This window comes from Hemitrygon akajei, chromosome 6 (assembly GCF_048418815.1).
Source record: "Hemitrygon akajei chromosome 6, sHemAka1.3, whole genome shotgun sequence".
In the NCBI taxonomy this organism is placed as follows: domain Eukaryota; kingdom Metazoa; phylum Chordata; class Chondrichthyes; order Myliobatiformes; family Dasyatidae; genus Hemitrygon; species Hemitrygon akajei.
Genome location: NC_133129.1, coordinates 49,815,114 through 49,833,829, shown reverse-complemented (window position 1 = coordinate 49,833,829; position 18,716 = coordinate 49,815,114). Strand labels below are relative to the sequence as shown.

The 18,716-nt window shown below is 39.0% G+C and overlaps 1 protein-coding gene across 2 annotated transcripts in view; it reads right to left on the bottom strand.

The window, feature by feature from the left end:
- The window catches only part of LOC140728714 (trans-2,3-enoyl-CoA reductase-like), a 184,134-nt gene extending 165,993 nt beyond the window's left edge, over positions 1 to 18,141 (bottom strand). For both annotated transcript variants that reach the window (XM_073047675.1, XM_073047676.1), the window contains exon 1: positions 17,874 to 18,141. In XM_073047675.1, coding sequence (XP_072903776.1) covers positions 17,874 to 18,086 — 213 coding nt within the window. In that variant the 5' untranslated portion in view covers positions 18,087 to 18,141. The remainder of the gene's footprint in view (positions 1 to 17,873) is intronic.
- Between the last annotated feature and the right edge of the window lie 575 nt (positions 18,142 to 18,716).

Here is an 18,716-nt window from a genome sequence, read left to right as displayed (position 1 = left end):
TATGATACATATGTACAATGTCTGATATACATCTTATGGAAATGTTTGTTTGATGAACTTCAATTAAAAAAATTACAAAAAAAATTAAAAGAAACAAAATTCCAATAAAGTGCAGCATTTCCTGTCTTTACATCTAATTCTTGACTTCTTTTTCAAATGAATGCATGTGGACTCTCCCTCTGGGCTGTTCAGTCTTCTCCAGCCCTGTATTTTATCTTATAATGACACCCAAAGAGGCCATTAGGCTCATTGGGATTCATCCCAGCTCTCAAGGGAGCAATACCATTAGTCCAATTCCCTCTCTTTCCTCGTCTTTGTACATATTAGCATCCAACCTTTTATTCCTTCACACAATGTCTGTTAGTTCCATTTGGAGAATGCAAGTTATATTAATAGAACAGCCACTGATGTGAGACAATTAATATCTCCATTCGGGAGACTGACTACTTCTCAGTGCCATTCATACTAAATTTAGATTGTTAGACAGCTCATCATAAGACATTGTCTGCTTCTTTATTGCCTCATTCTGTTCCCCGTTGCAACTAAATTTTCTACTTGCATTAAAGATTGATACATGAATGGTGGCTATTTTTCAGAAAAATGGAGTTGCGAAAATCTTTTAGTGAAGTCAGCTGCAAATCATTAGTTAGTTTATGCCTCCTAAGATTTCCTTTGAAATGATTTGCTGTTCCTCTGTCACTGAACACTGATCTGACTGTATGCACTCTGCCAGAGGCAGTGTGCCATCAAAGTCTTATCAGCATTAGACTGCGGCTCCAACCTACATTCTTTCTTATCTCATACATATAACCATTCCTTATGGATTTATAAAGACAGAAGTAGACAGGGAATGAGAAAATAAAAATAGAAAATGCTGAAATACTAAGCACTGAAGCGTGGAGTGAATATTTAGCTGTCAAATAAAAAACGAAGAATTAGAATAAATGGGTCTTTTTCCTGCTGGGAGTGGGGTGATGGTGGTGTAACTGGTGAAGTACACCAGGAATCGGATCTTGGCCCTTAAATTGTTTAGTATTTGCATCAATGACCAGGATGAGAGAAAGAAATGTAAAGTTACCAACTTTGCTAATGATATGAAAATAGGTGACGGGCATGTTGTAATGAGAATATTATGGTATACAATGAGATATAGATAGATTGAGTGATTGGGTGAAGACCAGGCAAACAGAGTTTAATGTGGAGAAGTATGAGGTCATGCACTTCAGTAAGAAGAATCACAGAAACTTTCTCCCTCAGATGCTGGTGAACCTTTGGAACTCTCTGCACCCATCTGTGGTGGAGCCAAGATCTTTAGATGTATTTAAGGAGCAGATATTTGTAAGATCAAGGAATTGAGGATTATGAGGAAATGGCACAAAAAAAGTGTGATCACTGGCAAGTCAGGTCTGATGGAATGTGGCTTACTTCTGTCTATTTTCTTGTGTTCCTGTATTCAATGTCTGAGGAAAGGAGGTAGTGTTAATATTTCAGGAGGTGAGGAGAAACCATCTGAATAACTGGGTTGGGTCCAGTTCACGTAGAATGTGTATGAATATGTGTTTTAATCTTTGTAAATACTGTAAATCCGAATTTTTAAAGCCAATAAATAATAACTGAGCTAGATTTCCATAACCAAATTGAGAAAACTTTGCACTATGCTTCTGATAATTGGGCAGTGATCACAAGGCTGTAACTGCTGCCTCACATTGGCATTATGTCATCTTCATTATTTAGCCCTGTGATGAAACTTTCCTCTCCTTTCCACATAAGGACACAAGTGGGGAAGGTGTGGACCAAATGGCCCTCCAATATTTCAGTAAGATTGTGAAGAGTTCTGAGACTCTGCACCACTTTACACTGTACTCTCAGTTCCTAACGAAGAAGCCATAACACCATGGGGGCAGAATTAGGCCATTCAGCCCAATGAGTTGGCTCTGCCATTCTATCATGGCTGATTTATTTTCCCTGAAGGAAAACCTGCTGACTTTGGTCTGTTTTATCATATGCTTCCAATTACCCCAAAACTTCACATTTTCCCAGCCACTGAAGTCAAGCTAACTGGCCTATAATTTCCTTTCTTCTGCCTCCCTCCTTCCTTAAAGAATGGAATGATACTTGCAATTTTTCAGTTCTCCAGAACCATTCCAGAATCTAGTGATTCTCAAAAGATCATTACTAAAGCCTCTACAATCTCTTCAACCACCACGTTCAGAACCCTGGAGTGTAGTCCATTTGGTCCAGGTGTCTTATCTACTGTACCTTCAGACCTTTCTGTTTCCCAAATACTTTCTCCTTGGTAATAGCATCTATACTTACTTCTGTCCCTTGACACTCATGATCTTCTGACATACTGCTAGTGTCATCCAGAGTAAAGACTGATGCAAAATATTTATTAAGCTTATCTGCTATTTCTTGATCCCCAATTAGTACCTCTACAGTATATTTTTCCAGTGGTCTGATATCCATTCTTAGCTCTCTTCTCTCTTTCCCTCTATATATTTGAAAAAACTTTTGGTATCCTCTTTAATAGTATTGGTCAGGGTATCTTCATATTTCATCTTTCTCTCATTATGGCTTTTTAGTTGCCTTCTGTTGGTTTCTAAAACTTCCCAATCATCTAACTTTCTATTATTTTTCCTCAGTTACACGCCCTCTCTTTTCCTTTTAATCTATCTTTGACTTCCTTTGTCAGCCACGGTTGTCTAATCCTCCCTTTGGAATACTTATTTAATCCAAGTATGTATCTGCTTGGGATGAAACTCCAGCCATTACTGTTCTGCCACCATTGCTGTTAATGTCCTCTTCCAATCAACTTTGGCCAGTTCCTCTCTCATGCCTTGGTGATTCCTTTACTCCATTGTAATACAGATATATCTGACTTAAGAGAAATAGATAGATAGACTTTATTAATCCCAAAGGAAATTAGTGCCACAGTAGCATTACAAGTGCACAGATATACCATACTAGAAGAGAAGTAGAAAAAATAAAAATAAGTTACTACAAACAGCCTAACTGGAGGGGTTCATCACTTCCCTGGCTATAGGTTGAGATATTATAGAGCCTAATGGCCAAGGGTAAGAATGACCTCATATAGCACTCTTTGGAGCTGCACAGTTGTCTTAATCTATTACTAAAAGTGCTCCTCTGTTCAGCCAAGGTGACACGCAGAGGGTGAGAAATATTGCACAGAATTACCAGGATTTTCCGTAGGGTCCTTTGTTCTACCACAGTCTCTAGTTTGTCCAGTTTGACTCCTATAACAGAGCCAGCCCTGCTACTCAGTTTATTGAGCCTGTTGACATTACCCGTGTTGATGCCATTGCCCCAGTACACCACCACACAGAAGATTGTGCTGGTGACAGTAGACTGGTAGAACATGTGATGGAGAGGCCTGCATACTCCAAAGGACCTCAGTCTCCTCAAGTAGTAGAGGCGACTTTGGTCCTTCTTGTACACGGCTTCTGTGCTGGTGCTCCACTCAAGCCTGTCATCCAGGAGCACCCCCAGGTACTTGTAGGTCCTAACCACATCCTCACCATCATTAGTAACAGGGAGCAATGCAGGCTTAGTCTTCTTGAAGTCCATCACCATCCCCTTTGTCTTACTGATGTTGAGCTGCAGATGATTCAGCTTGCACCAATATGACACTGCAGGGTGTACGCTATCATATTGTGATCATGGCCTCCTAAGAGTTTCTTTATCTTAAGCTCCCGAATCAAATCTTGTTCATGACACAGCCAAAAATCTATTGACTGGATTCTGAAATATATTCAGTTTAACTCTCTATTAATTGCAACATTGCAATTTGCTTCAAATCTTCCCTGTAGTATCATGTCCTGCTTGCCAGCCATGACGTAGACCTTAGGAATCATGATAAGTACATCACTGGATTATTGAGGCTGAAGTTAAACAAACTAGCAATGAGCCATATTGGCACTATTCTTCCATATGTCAATTCCATTCTCAGATATGTCTCTGTAGAATAGTTCTTCAGGGTTTTTATCAAACATCAAGGTACTCTTCCTTTCAATTTGCATTCTATTATTGGAATGATATCTTGTTTAACTATCTTTGTAAGTTTTATGCGTATAGAGAATTAATTCTGACTTATTTTCTTTTCAGTAAAACAGAGCAGTGTATGTATTTTATTACACAATCAGAATTGTTGCAAATGTGCTATTTGTTCCTTTCTATTATTTAATTTTTGAGTAGAATACATTTCAAAGATATATTAGAGTGCTGATGGAAACATTCCAGTCAAAATCTCCACGTTTATTCTCCTCGTTGTCAGAGAGACCTGATATGTATTTGAACATTATTTGCTTTCATTTCACATACTGCATCTTTCCAAGTTTTTCTTTGGTGACTGTTTAGGACCTTTTGATTGTTCGTAACATGTTATCTATCTTCTCGTTGACTCAGAAAATCAGCTAACATAATCAAAGATCCTAGTAATCCTGGACATCCCATCCTCAGCCTCTCCCATTTGACAGAAGATACAAAAGCCTCATAGGGCATGCAATCAGGCTCAAGGACAGCATCTAACCCCTTTTATAAAACACTTGAATGGACCTCTTGTTCAATAAGTTGGACTCTTTACCTCACAATCCACATCATTATGACCCTGTATATATTGTCTGCCTGTACTACACTTTCTCTGTAACTGTAACATTCTATACTGCATTCTGGTTTATTTCTATAACCCTGTACTACCTCAATGTACGAACGTTGTGAAATTATCTGTATGGATGACATGGAAAACTAGGTTTTTCCACTGTATTTCAGTACATTTGAAAATGATAAACCAATTAGCATTAACTAAGTGTCCATGCAAGATATACACAATGGCCACTTTATTAGGTACATCCTGTACATAATAAAGTGGCCACTGAGTACATGTCTGTGGTCTGCTATGGGAGGCCACACACCTCATGCTTCAATGTGTTGTTTATTCAGAGATGCTCTTCTGTGCACCACTGTTGCAAAGCATGGTTAATTGAGTTACTGTCACCTTCCTGTTAACTCAAAACTGTGTGTCCATTCTCCCCTGATCTCTCACAATAACAAGGAATTTTTGCCCACAGATCTGCCGCTGACAGGCTGTTTAAAATTTTTCCCATTATTCTCTGTAAACTCTAAAGACTATGGTTCATGAAAATCCCAGGAAATCAGCATTTTCTGAGGTACTTAAACCACCCCATCTGGCACCAACAATCATTCAATGGTCAAAGTCACTTTGATCCCCACTTTGATCCCCATTTCTTCCCCACTCTGCTGTCTGGTCTGAACAACTAAACCTCTTGACTATGTTTGCATCATTTATGCATTAAGCTGCTGCTAAATGATTGCCTGATGATATATTTGATTGATGAGATGTTGTACGGGTGTATCTAATAAAGTGGTTACTGAGTGTGTATATGTGTGTGTGGGCCTCTGTTAATCTCGATAGACCATGGATTTGCGCCGTGGAAAGTTTCCAGGGCGCAAGCTTGAGCAAGGGTTTTTTTTAAATGGAAGACCGGCAGTTACCCAAGCTGTAAGTCTCCCTTCTCCATGCCACCGATGTTGTCCAAGGGAAGGACATTAGGACCCACACAGCTCGGCACCAGTGTCATCGCAGAACAATGTGTGGTTAAGTACTTTGCTCAAGGACACACACGCAGCCTCAGCCAAGGCTCGAACTAGCGACATTCAGATCACTAGATGAACACCTTAACCACTTGGCCACGCACCAACATATTGCTATCTATATATATATATATATATACACACACACACACACATACACTTAATCACAGTATATAAAACGTCCTTGTCTTTCAACTCTATTTCTCTAGAAATCAAAAATCAATCCCAATACTTTTTAGTGACCTTAACAATCTGCAGTGCTAACTTTTTGTTATTTATTCATGACTTCTCCGAAATATCTCAAAGTCATTTAGCCTCTTATTTTCAATGAATTTGTGAAAAAATTCTGCTTCCTATCAAAATTACTTCATATTTAACTATATTCAAATTATTTCCCAGCTTCAATAAATACCCGAGGCATTTTGTTATAGTCTTCCTCCATGTTAAGACTGCCCAGTGATGTAGTACCATGCACAGCGGATTTCAGGGCAAGCGGTCCTGAGTTTGGATCTGGCTTGTGCTTTACACACAATTCATCCCAGCTGGGTTGAGCCTTAAGCTAGCAACTCACCCTTGTAAAACAGACAAATGCTGAAGAAATGGCAAGGATGTCGTCCGATGCTCCAAACAAGGTGCAGGGAGGAACTTTACCTTTTTTTTTACTATGTTAAACATGGTGGAGCATCACTGATACCTTTGGTCAGTCCTTATGCCTATTCTTTTGGTCTTGACCAGGGAAAATGTGTTCACACAACGGTGAATGCACTAATGACATTTATCTGCCGTCTGACGACCAAAATACTGCTTCTTCATACATGTTATTAATGTTTAGTAGTGTTTCAACCAAGTTGTTCAATTAGAGGATCAAGAGAGAATGGTCTTATGCCCACAATCCTCCCTGTACCGGCTGGTAGCAGCACTACCATGTTCAATGTACAAGAGCTTCCGAGGTTGCAGAAGACATGACTTCTGTGTCCTAGGATCCAGAAGGGTAGCATCACCATCTGGTATGGAGGGGCTACTATACAGGATCAGAAAAAAAGCTGCAACACAGCTCCATCACGGCACATGCCTCCCCACCGTCAAGGATATCTTCAAAAAACAATGCCTCAAAATGGTGGCATCCATTAATAACCCCTTACACTCAGGGCGTGCCTTGTTCTCATTATTACCATCAGGGTGGAGGTACCAGAGCCTAAAGACACTCTGTCAATGTTGTAGAAAAAGCTTTTTCCCCTCCACCATCAGATTTCTGAATGGACAGTGAACCTGTGAACTACATACCTCATTATTTTTGCTATTTTAACATTTCTTATTTATTGTTTTATGTAACAAATTTCACAATGTACAGCAGTGATAATAAATCAGAATATGACTTTGTGCAACTAAGTACAAACAACTGATGTCTTCTTGAAACCAAGCCTGTTTATTGTAGTGGATCATGGATGCTTGTAATAGTCTTCAAATTTTAAACTAATATTGAATAATTTATGGTGGAAATGTCAGCATGGGCGAACATCCAAGTATTTAAAGTATGGTTTGATTAAAAAGAGATGTTTAGTTGGAAATTTGCTGCTTCTGCTGTCTCTTTCATGGCTGTATCTGTGATGATTGGCTGCAGATGAGTGAATTGTCATTTTGGTTGCTCACTTGCTTTCGCTTTCTAAGTAATTGTTCATTTCTGACTTACAGATCAAGATTCAAGATTCAAGTTCACATCGACTCGGAGTGAAATGCTTTGTTTGTATCAAAAAACAACAGGGTGTGTTGGGGACAGCCTGCAAGTGTCACCACATTTTCCAGTGCCGACATAGCTTGCTTACAAAGCTCAGCAAAACAACACAGAACACAACAAGCAACAGCAAATATAAGCAAGATCATTTGGTTTCTGGATGTTCCTCAGGAATGGGAACTTACATTTCCAAGAGACTGTCTGCATTACTTTGGGCCCCAGTGCCCTTGCTTCGTTTTTTTTTGTTTATTATTGACACATGTACCAAGATCAATGGAAGTTTGTTCTGCATACTATTTATGTAAATCAAATCATTACACAGTGTATTGAGCTAGAATAAGGTAAAACAAGAAGAATGCAGAATGAAGTATTATAGAGTCACTCCCTCAGTAGGTTATGGAAGTCTGTGTCTCTTACTGAAACATTTCTTTATTATTGATAAATAGCAGTGGCCCTTCCACCCAGCAATTCCCCAATTTAATCCTAGCATAATCACAGGATAATTTACAATGACCAATTAGCCTACCAACTGGCATGAGTTTGAACTGTGGGAGGAAATCAGAACACATGGAGGTAACCTATGTGGTCATGGGGTGAGTGTACACAATCCTTACAGGCAGCAGTGGAAATTGAACCCGGGTTGCTGGTACTGTAAAGCATTATGCTAACCATTACACTATTGTGCTGCCCTCGATTTTAAACCATTTTCTCTTCCTATAGATACTGCCTGACCTTCTGTGTGTTTTGAACATTTTCTATTTTTTTTACCTTCATGGGAATTGCTCATTACCAATGTCAGGGAGCATAAAAGGAGCCTGCATTTTACAGTGCCTTTCAAATTTCAAAATGTCTCAACACAATACAACTAATTAAACGCTTTTGAAGAGTAGTCACTGTTATAATATGAAGAAGAGCAAATACATGCAATGTTTTCACATTTTATTTTTTGTGACAGGGTAGCCTGAAAACAGACTATAATGATGAAGAACTAGAAATATGAGCTCACTCTCTGAAGCCAGAGTGCAATTAGTCTTTCTTTTGCAATCTCTACCCAGAGCACTGCAGATATTTCTTTTTTAACCATATGTCCAACTTACACTGAATATTCCACTCCCAACCTCCATCCTCATCAACCCCTTCAGTTCAATCATCCATAATCTGGCTTTACTGATTATTAATTCTAGTGCTGATGGAAACTGTTCAACTTTATATATTTTTTTTCTGTTCAGTCCTCCCATAGCCTTGAATGCTTCAATTAAGTCGCTCACTCTGCTCTGAGGAAACCCAGCCTTATCACTCTGTTTAAATTGTCGCACAGCCCTGGTGCATATCCAGCATCATTTCCAATAAAACATAACATCCTTCTGAAAGTGCAATGCACAGAGGTGGTTTCTTTATTTTAGCTCAGACATAATCAGGATTTTATAAAGATTTGGCATCGTGACTTTTATATTCAATGGATTAACCTTTTAAAAACTGAATCTTGTGTGCAAATCGGACAGTATAATAGAGGCACAAGAGACAGCAGATAGAGGTTTTGACTGGAAACATCAACAATTCCCTTCCTCGCACAGATGCTGCTTGACTTACTGAGTCCCTCCAACAGATTGTTTATTGCTCCTTATTTAACAGGATTATCAACTGTTCCAAGAGCTATGAAGGTTTATTTGTATAGAAACCTCCATTTTTTTGTGATTCTGTACCTATTTTATTAAGTATTTCATGTATCCTTCTTTTATTCTGCTTCCAAAAAATAATGTCATACTTGTTAATATTGAAGCTACACTGCCGGCCATATCATCAGTATGCTGATGATCCCCTGAATAATGTAGCTATTCTCCAGAATATTTTTTACTCAAAGTTTTATGTCATCTGCAGACTTTCAGGTAATGGTACCTGTATCCAACTACCAAACTCAGCTCATTAAAATATAGACAAGCAGTCCTGGGTGTCAGTCACAACTATTCAGACCCATTCTCTAATTTCCACCTGCTTTGCTTTTTGCTGTACTTCTCTGGCACTGTTGCTTTCGACCTTTTTCAGGTTTTCCAACAAGTGACATTTCACCCATTACATTTTGAAAGTCTGTGAAGCAATGTTAGTTGCACTACCATAGATTCATGAGGATATGAAACATGGACACAGGCCCTTTGATCTAACTCAGCATGCTGTCTGTAATGCCTAGTTAAGCCAATGCCTGCATTTGGCCCATATCTTTCCTATTCATGTACCTGTCCAAATGCCATTCAAAGTTTGCAACTGTACCCAGCTTGACCACCTTATCTGACTGCTTGTTCCAAACACCCACCATCCTTTGTATGAAAACTGAGACCCTCAATTCCCCTTAAAACTCAAGCCTTCTGGTTTTAGACTCCTCCACCTCGTGAAAAAGACTGTGTCCATCTACTCTGTCTATGCCCCTCATAGTTTTATAAACTTTTATGAAGTCAGTCTTTTCTACTGCAAAAAAAAAAACAGTTCCAGCCTATCCAACCTCTCATTATAACTCATGTCCTTCCATTCTGATGGCATTTCTGTGAAGTCTTCCTGAACTGTTTCCAGCTTAATCACATCCTTCTTATAGCTGGGAAACCAGAACTGCACACAATACTTCAAGTGTGGTTTAGTCAATTACTTACAGTATACAAATGTAACATGACATCCCAGCTCCTATACACAATGCCTCAGATAATGAAGGCAGTCATGCTGTTCACTTTCTTCACTCTTTCTATCTGTGTTGCCACTTACAGTGAATTATATACCCCAAAGTCCATTTGTTCAATATCACTGTTAGTCCTGGCCTAATTTAACTTCCCAGAATCCATCACTTTGAGCTTCCCTGACTTAAATTCTAACAGCCAGTTCTCAGTTGATCTAGATTCAGTTGTAACCTAGACAACTTTCTTCGCTGTTCATTATTACACAAATTTTGATATCATTTTCAACATTATTTTTCATGTCACCTACATACTCTTTCTCACTGATCTCCTCTCCTCAGGAGGCAGTGAAAAGTACTAAATGAACCTGCAAAAGAAAAATTGCACTTTGGGAAGCCCGGTGACTCAGCCATGCAAGATGATATGTAAATGCACAATAAAAATAGCATTTTGTCATTGAATAGAGGAACTACAGGACTGGGACATGAAACAGGAGTCAACACATCTACCTGTGATGTAGAGTTGCATGAGATTCAAGTGATGGAGAAGACTTATTGCTGGTCAACAACTGTATGGAAATGACCAATCTAATTTAAGTTATGTCTTAAAAAAATTCATGGAGTTGTCTATAACATTTGGATTCTCACATTCCGCTTTACCAAAGCAAGGGAAATGTTAACGCCTTTGCAGTCATGTTACCATGTAATAATTTCATCTTATTTTACCAGTGCCCACCTGTTTCAACAAGTGCAAGACAAGAATCGGAATTCATTTTATTATGACAGTAAAGTGGTGTCACATGTCCAGCAACAATGAATATATAATTGAGTCAAGTTTTATAAATAAACATAAACATTTATTAAACTCTGCTCAACAATAGCGAAAAGTATTCAAATGACTAACTTAACTGGAAGTTAAATGCTATATGGCAACTCTGGAACAGTTCTTAAAGTGGTAAATTCGAACACAATCTTAAAATGGTAAATGCGAACACAGTCTTAAAAGGGGTTAAATTCAAAAGTCCAAGTGATTTATGCAGTCAATTAGGAGAGACTTTCCTGAAGTAAAGAACTCCTCGACGATGTGACGTTATTGCTGATCCCAGCCAAAATATGCCTTGTCCGAAGGATTCACGACGAAGGAAATAAAACAGTTTAAAGGAACTGACTTTTATTCTGGAGGATAGACACTGCAACAAACCTTCCAGCTCTTGAAGAGGTTATCTCAGATGCAGGCCACTATTCTTGTGTAACCCCCTGGTAAGCCTCAGGCTCGCTCAGCTCACTTTCGTCTAGAGGGAACAGCCTTCGGCCCCACCAAACTGCTGTAGACACTGTGTGATGTCCCCACCATGCCAAATAACAGACAGTACACCATATGCAATTAAATGATTACACTTTATAGATCATACTGGAACTAGGTACTTAACAGAGGTACAATTTAAAAGGAAAAGTAAAAGGCACCAAACTTATCAAAGTCCAATCACTTCGTGCACAACTGTTGGAGCTCAGTTAACAAAGTCTTCTTGCCACCATTCGATCCCCTCCAACCTCCGCAACCCACCGCCTGGGACCAACCATGGTGGTCGACCAGACTCTCCAAACCGATCTGTCCTCGTCTCCTCTTCTCGCCGAAAACCCTGGGCCTCAGACCCCCACTCAGGCTCCGTTCCGTCGCCCAGCTTACAACATCGCGTCTTCTCCCTCTAACCCCCAAAAGTCCGCACAACACTAGCTTACAGCCCCACAAGAAAGAATAACAGCTATCCCAATTGATTAACAAATGAATACAATTCTCATTATCAGTAATTATAACCCAAACAAGCTGCGAGAAAAAGCACTCTCTCACCAGTTAACATAACAAAGAAGCCATTTTATTAGCCTTAGCAGTAACATAAAAGATGAAACCCCTTACACTTGAACGAAGATTCAATAAGAATCAATTATGGATAACTCTGAACATCCTCTACATAGCACCATCCAAAGACAGAGAAGCAGTTTCAGCGACAGGTTACTATCGATGCAATGCTCCTCAGACAGGATGAAGAGGTCAATACTCCCCAATGCCATTAGGCTTTACAATTCTACCGCCAGGACTTAAGAACTTTTTAAAAGCTATTATTAATGCTTTTTGAGATAGTGATTTAGATGCATATCATATTTTTTTACTGAGTTAAGTATTGTATGTAATTAGTTTTGCTACAACAAGTGTATGGGACATTGGAAAAAAGTTGAATTTCCCCATGGGGATGAATAAAGTATCTGTCTATCTATCTATCTATCTATCTATCTATCTATCTATCTATCTATCTATCTAAGGTCCATCCTTCATAAAACCACCGAACGACACCAACTTTACTCCATCCTTCAGGTTCCCGTACTTCAGTAAAGTCTTCACCCTCCAATACTTCGATTTTAAAATTAAATCAAAGGTATATCAACCAACACTGGCAGCAATTGGTGAAACTGCCAGCACAACGATTCTGTACCATACAATAGAAAGTAAAACTCCACTTTGAAATGTAACTGCGTCGTGAGACAAATATGCAGCATAACTGAGTAACTGACGAATTAAACAACGAATCAACTGCATAACAACAGGGGTTTCCCGTCATATGCCTGTTGAGAACATGTCATCATGTGACCTCACACTGGCAGGAATATTACATCACCCCACCATCACAAGACCATTACATCATGCTCACAAGATACTCAATTACATCATGGTCATAAGATATTCAATTACATCATGCTCATAAGACAGTCACAAAATACCCACGAGGTATGTAACAGTGGCAACTTTATTAGCTACAGCTGTACACCTACATGTTAATGAAAATATCTAATCAGCAAATCACGTAGCAGCAACACAATGCATAAAAGCATGCAGATGTGAAGAGGTTCAATTGTCGTTCAATCCAAACATCGCAGTCCAAAGTAAATTTATTATCGAAGTACAGATATACCACCATTACAACCCTGAGATTCATTTTCTTGTGGGCATACACCATAAATCCATGGAACACAGTAGAATCAATGAAAGACTGCATGCAACATGCCAGGCAAATAACCAAATATGCAAAAGAAAATAAACTGTGTGTAACTATTGTACAAAAGAAGATAATAAAGAAATAATAATGATTAATTAACAAGCAATAAATATCAAGAGCATAAGATGAAATGTTCTTGAAAGTGAGTCCAGGTTGTGGGAATATTTAAATTTGTAGGGTTGTCTGTTCAAAGGCATTAGTGTTTCCATGCCAGGCTGTGATACAGCCAGTCAATATACTCTCCACCACACATCTATATAGGTTTGTCAAAGTTTTAGATGTCATACTGGATCTATTTTGTAAGATAGCAGAGGTGCTGATATACTTTCTTCATAATTGCACTTTTGTTACATTTCCTCTGAAATTAAAACACCCAGGAATTTAAAGTTGCTGACCTTCTCCACTTCTGGTCCTCCTATAGGACTGTCTCATGGTCCGCCAGTCTCCTCCTGAAGCCAACAATCAGCTCCTAGGTCTTGTTGACAGGTTGCTGTTGTGGCACCACTCAGTCACTCAGCCACATAATGACCATAAGACCATTCAACATAGGATCAGAATGAGACCATTTGGCCCATCAAGTCTGCACTGCCATTCAATCATGGCTGATCCTTTATTACCCTCCTCAGCACCAAGCCCCAGTCTTCTTCGCAAACCTATCAATCTCCACCTTAAATAAACTCAATGACTTGGAATCCACCACTGCCTGTAGTAACAAGTTTCACATATTCACCACCCTCTGGCTAAAGAAATTTCTCTGCATCTCTGTTTTGAAAGGGTGTCCCTCTACCCTGAGGCTGAGTGCTCTTGTCCTCGACTTCCCCACCATAGGAATCATCCTTTCTACAGCTACTCTGTCTTTCAACATTTGAAGGTTTCAATGAGATCCACCCTTAACCTTCTAATTTCCAGTGAGTTCAGGCCCAGAACCATCAAACCTTATATGATAAACCTTTTATTCCCGGAATTACACTTGTGAACCTCCTCTGAATCCTTTCCATAGGAGCCCAAAACTTTTCACAATACTCACCAGTGCCTTATAAAGCCTCACCAGTGCTTTATAAAGCCTCAGCATCACATTCCTACTCTTATATTCTAGACCTCTTGAAATGAGTGCTAACATTGCATTTGCCTTCCTTACCAATGACTCTATCTGTGAGTTAACCTTTGGGATGTTCTGCACAAGGACTCACAAGAAGGTTTATATCTCAGATTTTTGGATTTTCCCCCCATTCAGAATGTAGTCTTCTACCAAATGCACGACCATGCATTTTCCAACATTGTATTTCATTTGCCACATTCTTGCCCATTCTCCTGATCTATGTCCTTCTGCAGCCTTCCTGTTTTCTCAACACTACCTGCCCCTTCACAAATCTTCATATCATCTGCAAACTTGGAAACAAGGCCATCTATTCCATCATCTAAGTCATTGATATGCAGCATAAAAAGAAGCGGTTCCAACTCCGACCCCTGTGGAACACAACTAATCATTGGCAGCCAACCAGACAAGAATCCTTTTATTACCACTCGCTGCCTCCTACCAATCAGCCAATGCTCTAACTATGCCAGTAACTTTCCTGTAATACTATGGGCTCTTAACTTGGTAAGCAGCCTCATGCATGGCATCTTGACAAAGACTTTCTGAAAATCCAAATAGACAACATCCACTGCATTCCATTTATCTATCCTACTTGTAATCTCCTAAAAGAATTCCAATAGGTTCATCAGGCAAGATTTTCCCTCAAGGAATTCATGTTGACTTTGTCGTTTCCTGTCCTGTGTCATCAACTACTCTATAACCTCATCCTTAACAACTGACTTGACCATCTTTCCAACCACTGAGGTCAGGATAACTGGTCTATAATTTCATTTCTGCTGCCTCCCTCCTTTCTTAAAGAGTGGAGTGACATTTGCAATTTTCCAGTCCTCCAAAATCATGTGAGAGTCCAATGATCCTTGAAAACTCATTACTAATGCCTCCATAATCTCTACTACTACGTCTTTCAGAAACCTAGGGTGCAGTCCATTTAGTCCAGGTCTTTCAGCTTTTTGAGCACCTTCTCCCTTGTAATAGTAAATACACTCATTTTGCTTCCCTCACACCCTTCAACACCTGGCACACTGCTAGTGATGTTTACAGCGAAAACTGATGAAAAATGCTCATATACTTCATCAGCCATCTCCTTGTCCCCCGTTGTTATTTCTCCGGCCTCATTTTCTAGCGGTCTTATATACACTCTCATCTCTCTTTTATTTTTTATATACTTAAAAATTCTTTTACTATCCAATTTGATATTGTTTGCTGGCTTGCTTTTATATTTCATTTTTTCTCTCCCCAGGATTCTTTTAGTTGCTCTCTATAGGTTTTTAAAAAGGTTCCTAATCCTTGATCATCCTTCTAATTTTTGCTTTGTTGTATGCCTTGTCTTTTGCCATTATATTAGTTTTGACTTCCCTCGTCAGCCACGGTTGTACTATTTTGCCATTTGAGTATTTCTTTGTTTTTGGAATACATCTATCCTGCACCTTCCTCATTTTTTCTCAGAAACTCAAGCCACTGATGCTCTACCATCAACCTTCCCAGCATCAAATTCCTATTTACTTTGGCCAATTTCTCTCTCATGCCACTGTAATTTTCTCTACTCAACTGAAGTACTTCTTATCAGACTTTACTTTCTCCCTATCAAATTTCAAGTTGAACTCAATCATATATTAATCATCAATCGTTCCTAAATTTTCCTTTGCCTTAAACTCCCCAAACCCCTTTGGTTCATTACATAGCACCCAATCCAGTATAGCTGACCCCTTAGTGGGCTCAACAACAAACTTCCCTAAAAAGCCATCTTGTAGGTATTCAACAAATTCCCTCTCTTGAGATCCATTACCAACCTAATTTTCCCAACTGACCTGCAAGTTAAAATCTTCCATGACTATCATAACTTTGCCCTTTTGACATGCCTTTTCTATTTCCCATTGTAATCTGTGGTCCACACCCCAGCTACTGTTTGCAGGCCTGTATATAACTGCTATCACGGTCTTTTTACTGTTGCAGTTTCTTAACTCAACCCACAAGGATTCAATATCTTCCAATCCTATGTCACGTCTTTCTAATGGCTTGATGCCATTCTTTACCAGAAGAGCCTCCTGCCTACCTTCCTATCCCTCAGTTACAATGTGTACCTTGGACAATCAGTTCCCAACTACAACCCTCCTTCAGCCATGATTCAGTGATGCAATATAAGAAATGTAATATAAGTGACTTTGATCATGGAATGATTGATGGTGCCAGATGGGGTGCTTTGAGTATTTCAGAACTGCTGAGCCCCTGAGATTTTCACACACAACAGCCTCGATGGTGTTTACAGAGAATACAGAGAATGGTATGAAAACAAAAAAAATCCTGTGAGTGGCAGTTCTGGGGGCAAAAATGCTTTGTTAAGAGAGAGGTCAGAGGAGAATGGTCAGACTGGAATGGCTGACAGAAAGGCGACAGTAACTCAAATAACCACATATTACAAGAATGATGTACAGGAGCATCTCTGAATGCACATCATGTCAAATCTTGAAGTGAATGGGCTCCAGCCGCAGAAGAACATGAACATACTGAAGGTACCTAATAAAGTGGCCAATGAGTATATGTCATGAAATTTGTTGTTTTGTGATGGCAGTGCAGTGCAAGGCTTAACATTACTATAGGTTACGGTAAAAATAAATAAATAAATACATACATACATACCACGAAAGAGGAAGAGTGAGTAGTGCTCATGGACTGTTGAGAAATCTGATGGCTAAGGTGAAGAATTTAAATGTTAAGTGTGGTCTTTAGGCTCCTATACCTTCTCACTCATGATAATAATGAAAAGAGGGCTTGTTCTGGATAGTGAGCATCCTTAATGATGGACATTGCCCTTTCAAGGCATTGCATCTTCAAGATGTCATTGATTGTGTCACGCTTTGGAATCCATGTCCTTTTCTAATCAGTTTAGTGCATTAAACATATTTCCTTTAAGCCCTAAATATTGTTTACTTGAATCCATATTTGAACTTCTAATAGTGAATAATTTCTAAGTTGATATCACCACAGATATACCATCATGGTTTGGAAACCATTTTGGTTTAACACAGTTTTCTGTGGAAATGATGCTTACATTCTCTCACTTCTGACTTCACAGTTGCAGTAACCCGTTTGTTTAAGTGTCCAATCAACTTCAATCAAAGTGTATTCTAGACAATTTATTAAGTGCTTGGCGCAGTGGGGTCCCCTGGCATATTTCACAGCCCACGTCTTTATGTGGCATATAGGGCCAGATTACAGTTTGTGTAAATAATAGTTGAGGGCTTAATGAACTAATCCCCTTTGTGCTTGACTGAACCATGAACAGGGTCTGCTTGTGTCATTTGAGAAAACAGAAACTAGCCTGGAGCCAAGTCCTTTTCAGATCTCTGAGTCAGATGTAGTTATGCATTCATAATTCTTTCCATTCTATATCTTGCATGTACACTTTTGGAACATTAGATAATTTTGATTGGCTCTTAACCAATTTTAATGTGTTTTAGTATACATTTTAATCTTCACCTTGAGCAAATTTCAAAAGAAATAGCAAAATGATATTGATCATTAGTTCACTCTTGCTTGTTAAATTATGTTTTTTTCTTGTTGGTCTTTAAACATACAGAGCTCTTCTGTACCAATTGTATTCATTATTAACCAACTTTAATCCTTACCACAGAGTTTTGTATCTCAGACTCATTCATCCATAATGCAGACCAGTGTGGGAACATCCGAAGTGTCAAAAAGGAAAAGACTCACCTTTTCAAGGATGCAAATCTGCTTCTTTGTCCGAGCATCAAGAATTTCCACCTCTAAGTAAGAAATTCTTGAATGTTTTTGTATCATGCCCTGCCCCAGTTGTCCTGAAGTCAAAACTAACTGAGACAGGGAAAATAATGATTTCAGCCCAGGTTGTTTGCCAAGTGCCATGGTCTCTTCTGTTGGAGCTCTTCTTTTATAAAGTGTTTGCATTCTCTCCCTGCTGAACTTGCCTGAACCAGAGCAGATTGTCAATAAGAGGACAATTCTCTAACATTTAAATAGCCACAGAGACCTACAACTCACCAAAGGGTCAGGTGACATTCCATTTGAAGTATATAATCTTATTCAGCACGACTGGGAATGGCAGCTCTGTAATCCCCTTCTATATTTAACTTGTCATTGGCTAATGTGTCAAGAGCGCTCATCTTAATGGCAGAATAGCTTTCAGAGAAAACTAACTACTTCCTATCCTTATCACCTTGCTTTCTAAGTGACAGCTTGGGTTACATTCCTCAGATATACAGCGCAGAAAGAACTCAAGGCCCAGTTTTAGCAAATTCCACTGATATCATTACAATTCAAAGGGCTAAGAGCAAAACTTTGTGAAGTGAAACCTTGTAAACTCAGAGTTTTTGGAATAGTTTCTTCGCCTCTACCATCAAATTTATGAATGGTCCATGCACCCATTGACACGACCTCACGGTTTGCTCCCTTGTAGCACTACTTAATTATTTTTATTTATTGTTAATTGTAATTTATAGTAATCTTTAAGCATTGCACTGTTCTGCTGCCCCAAAACAACAAATTTCATGATAGACATAAGTGATAATAAACCTGATT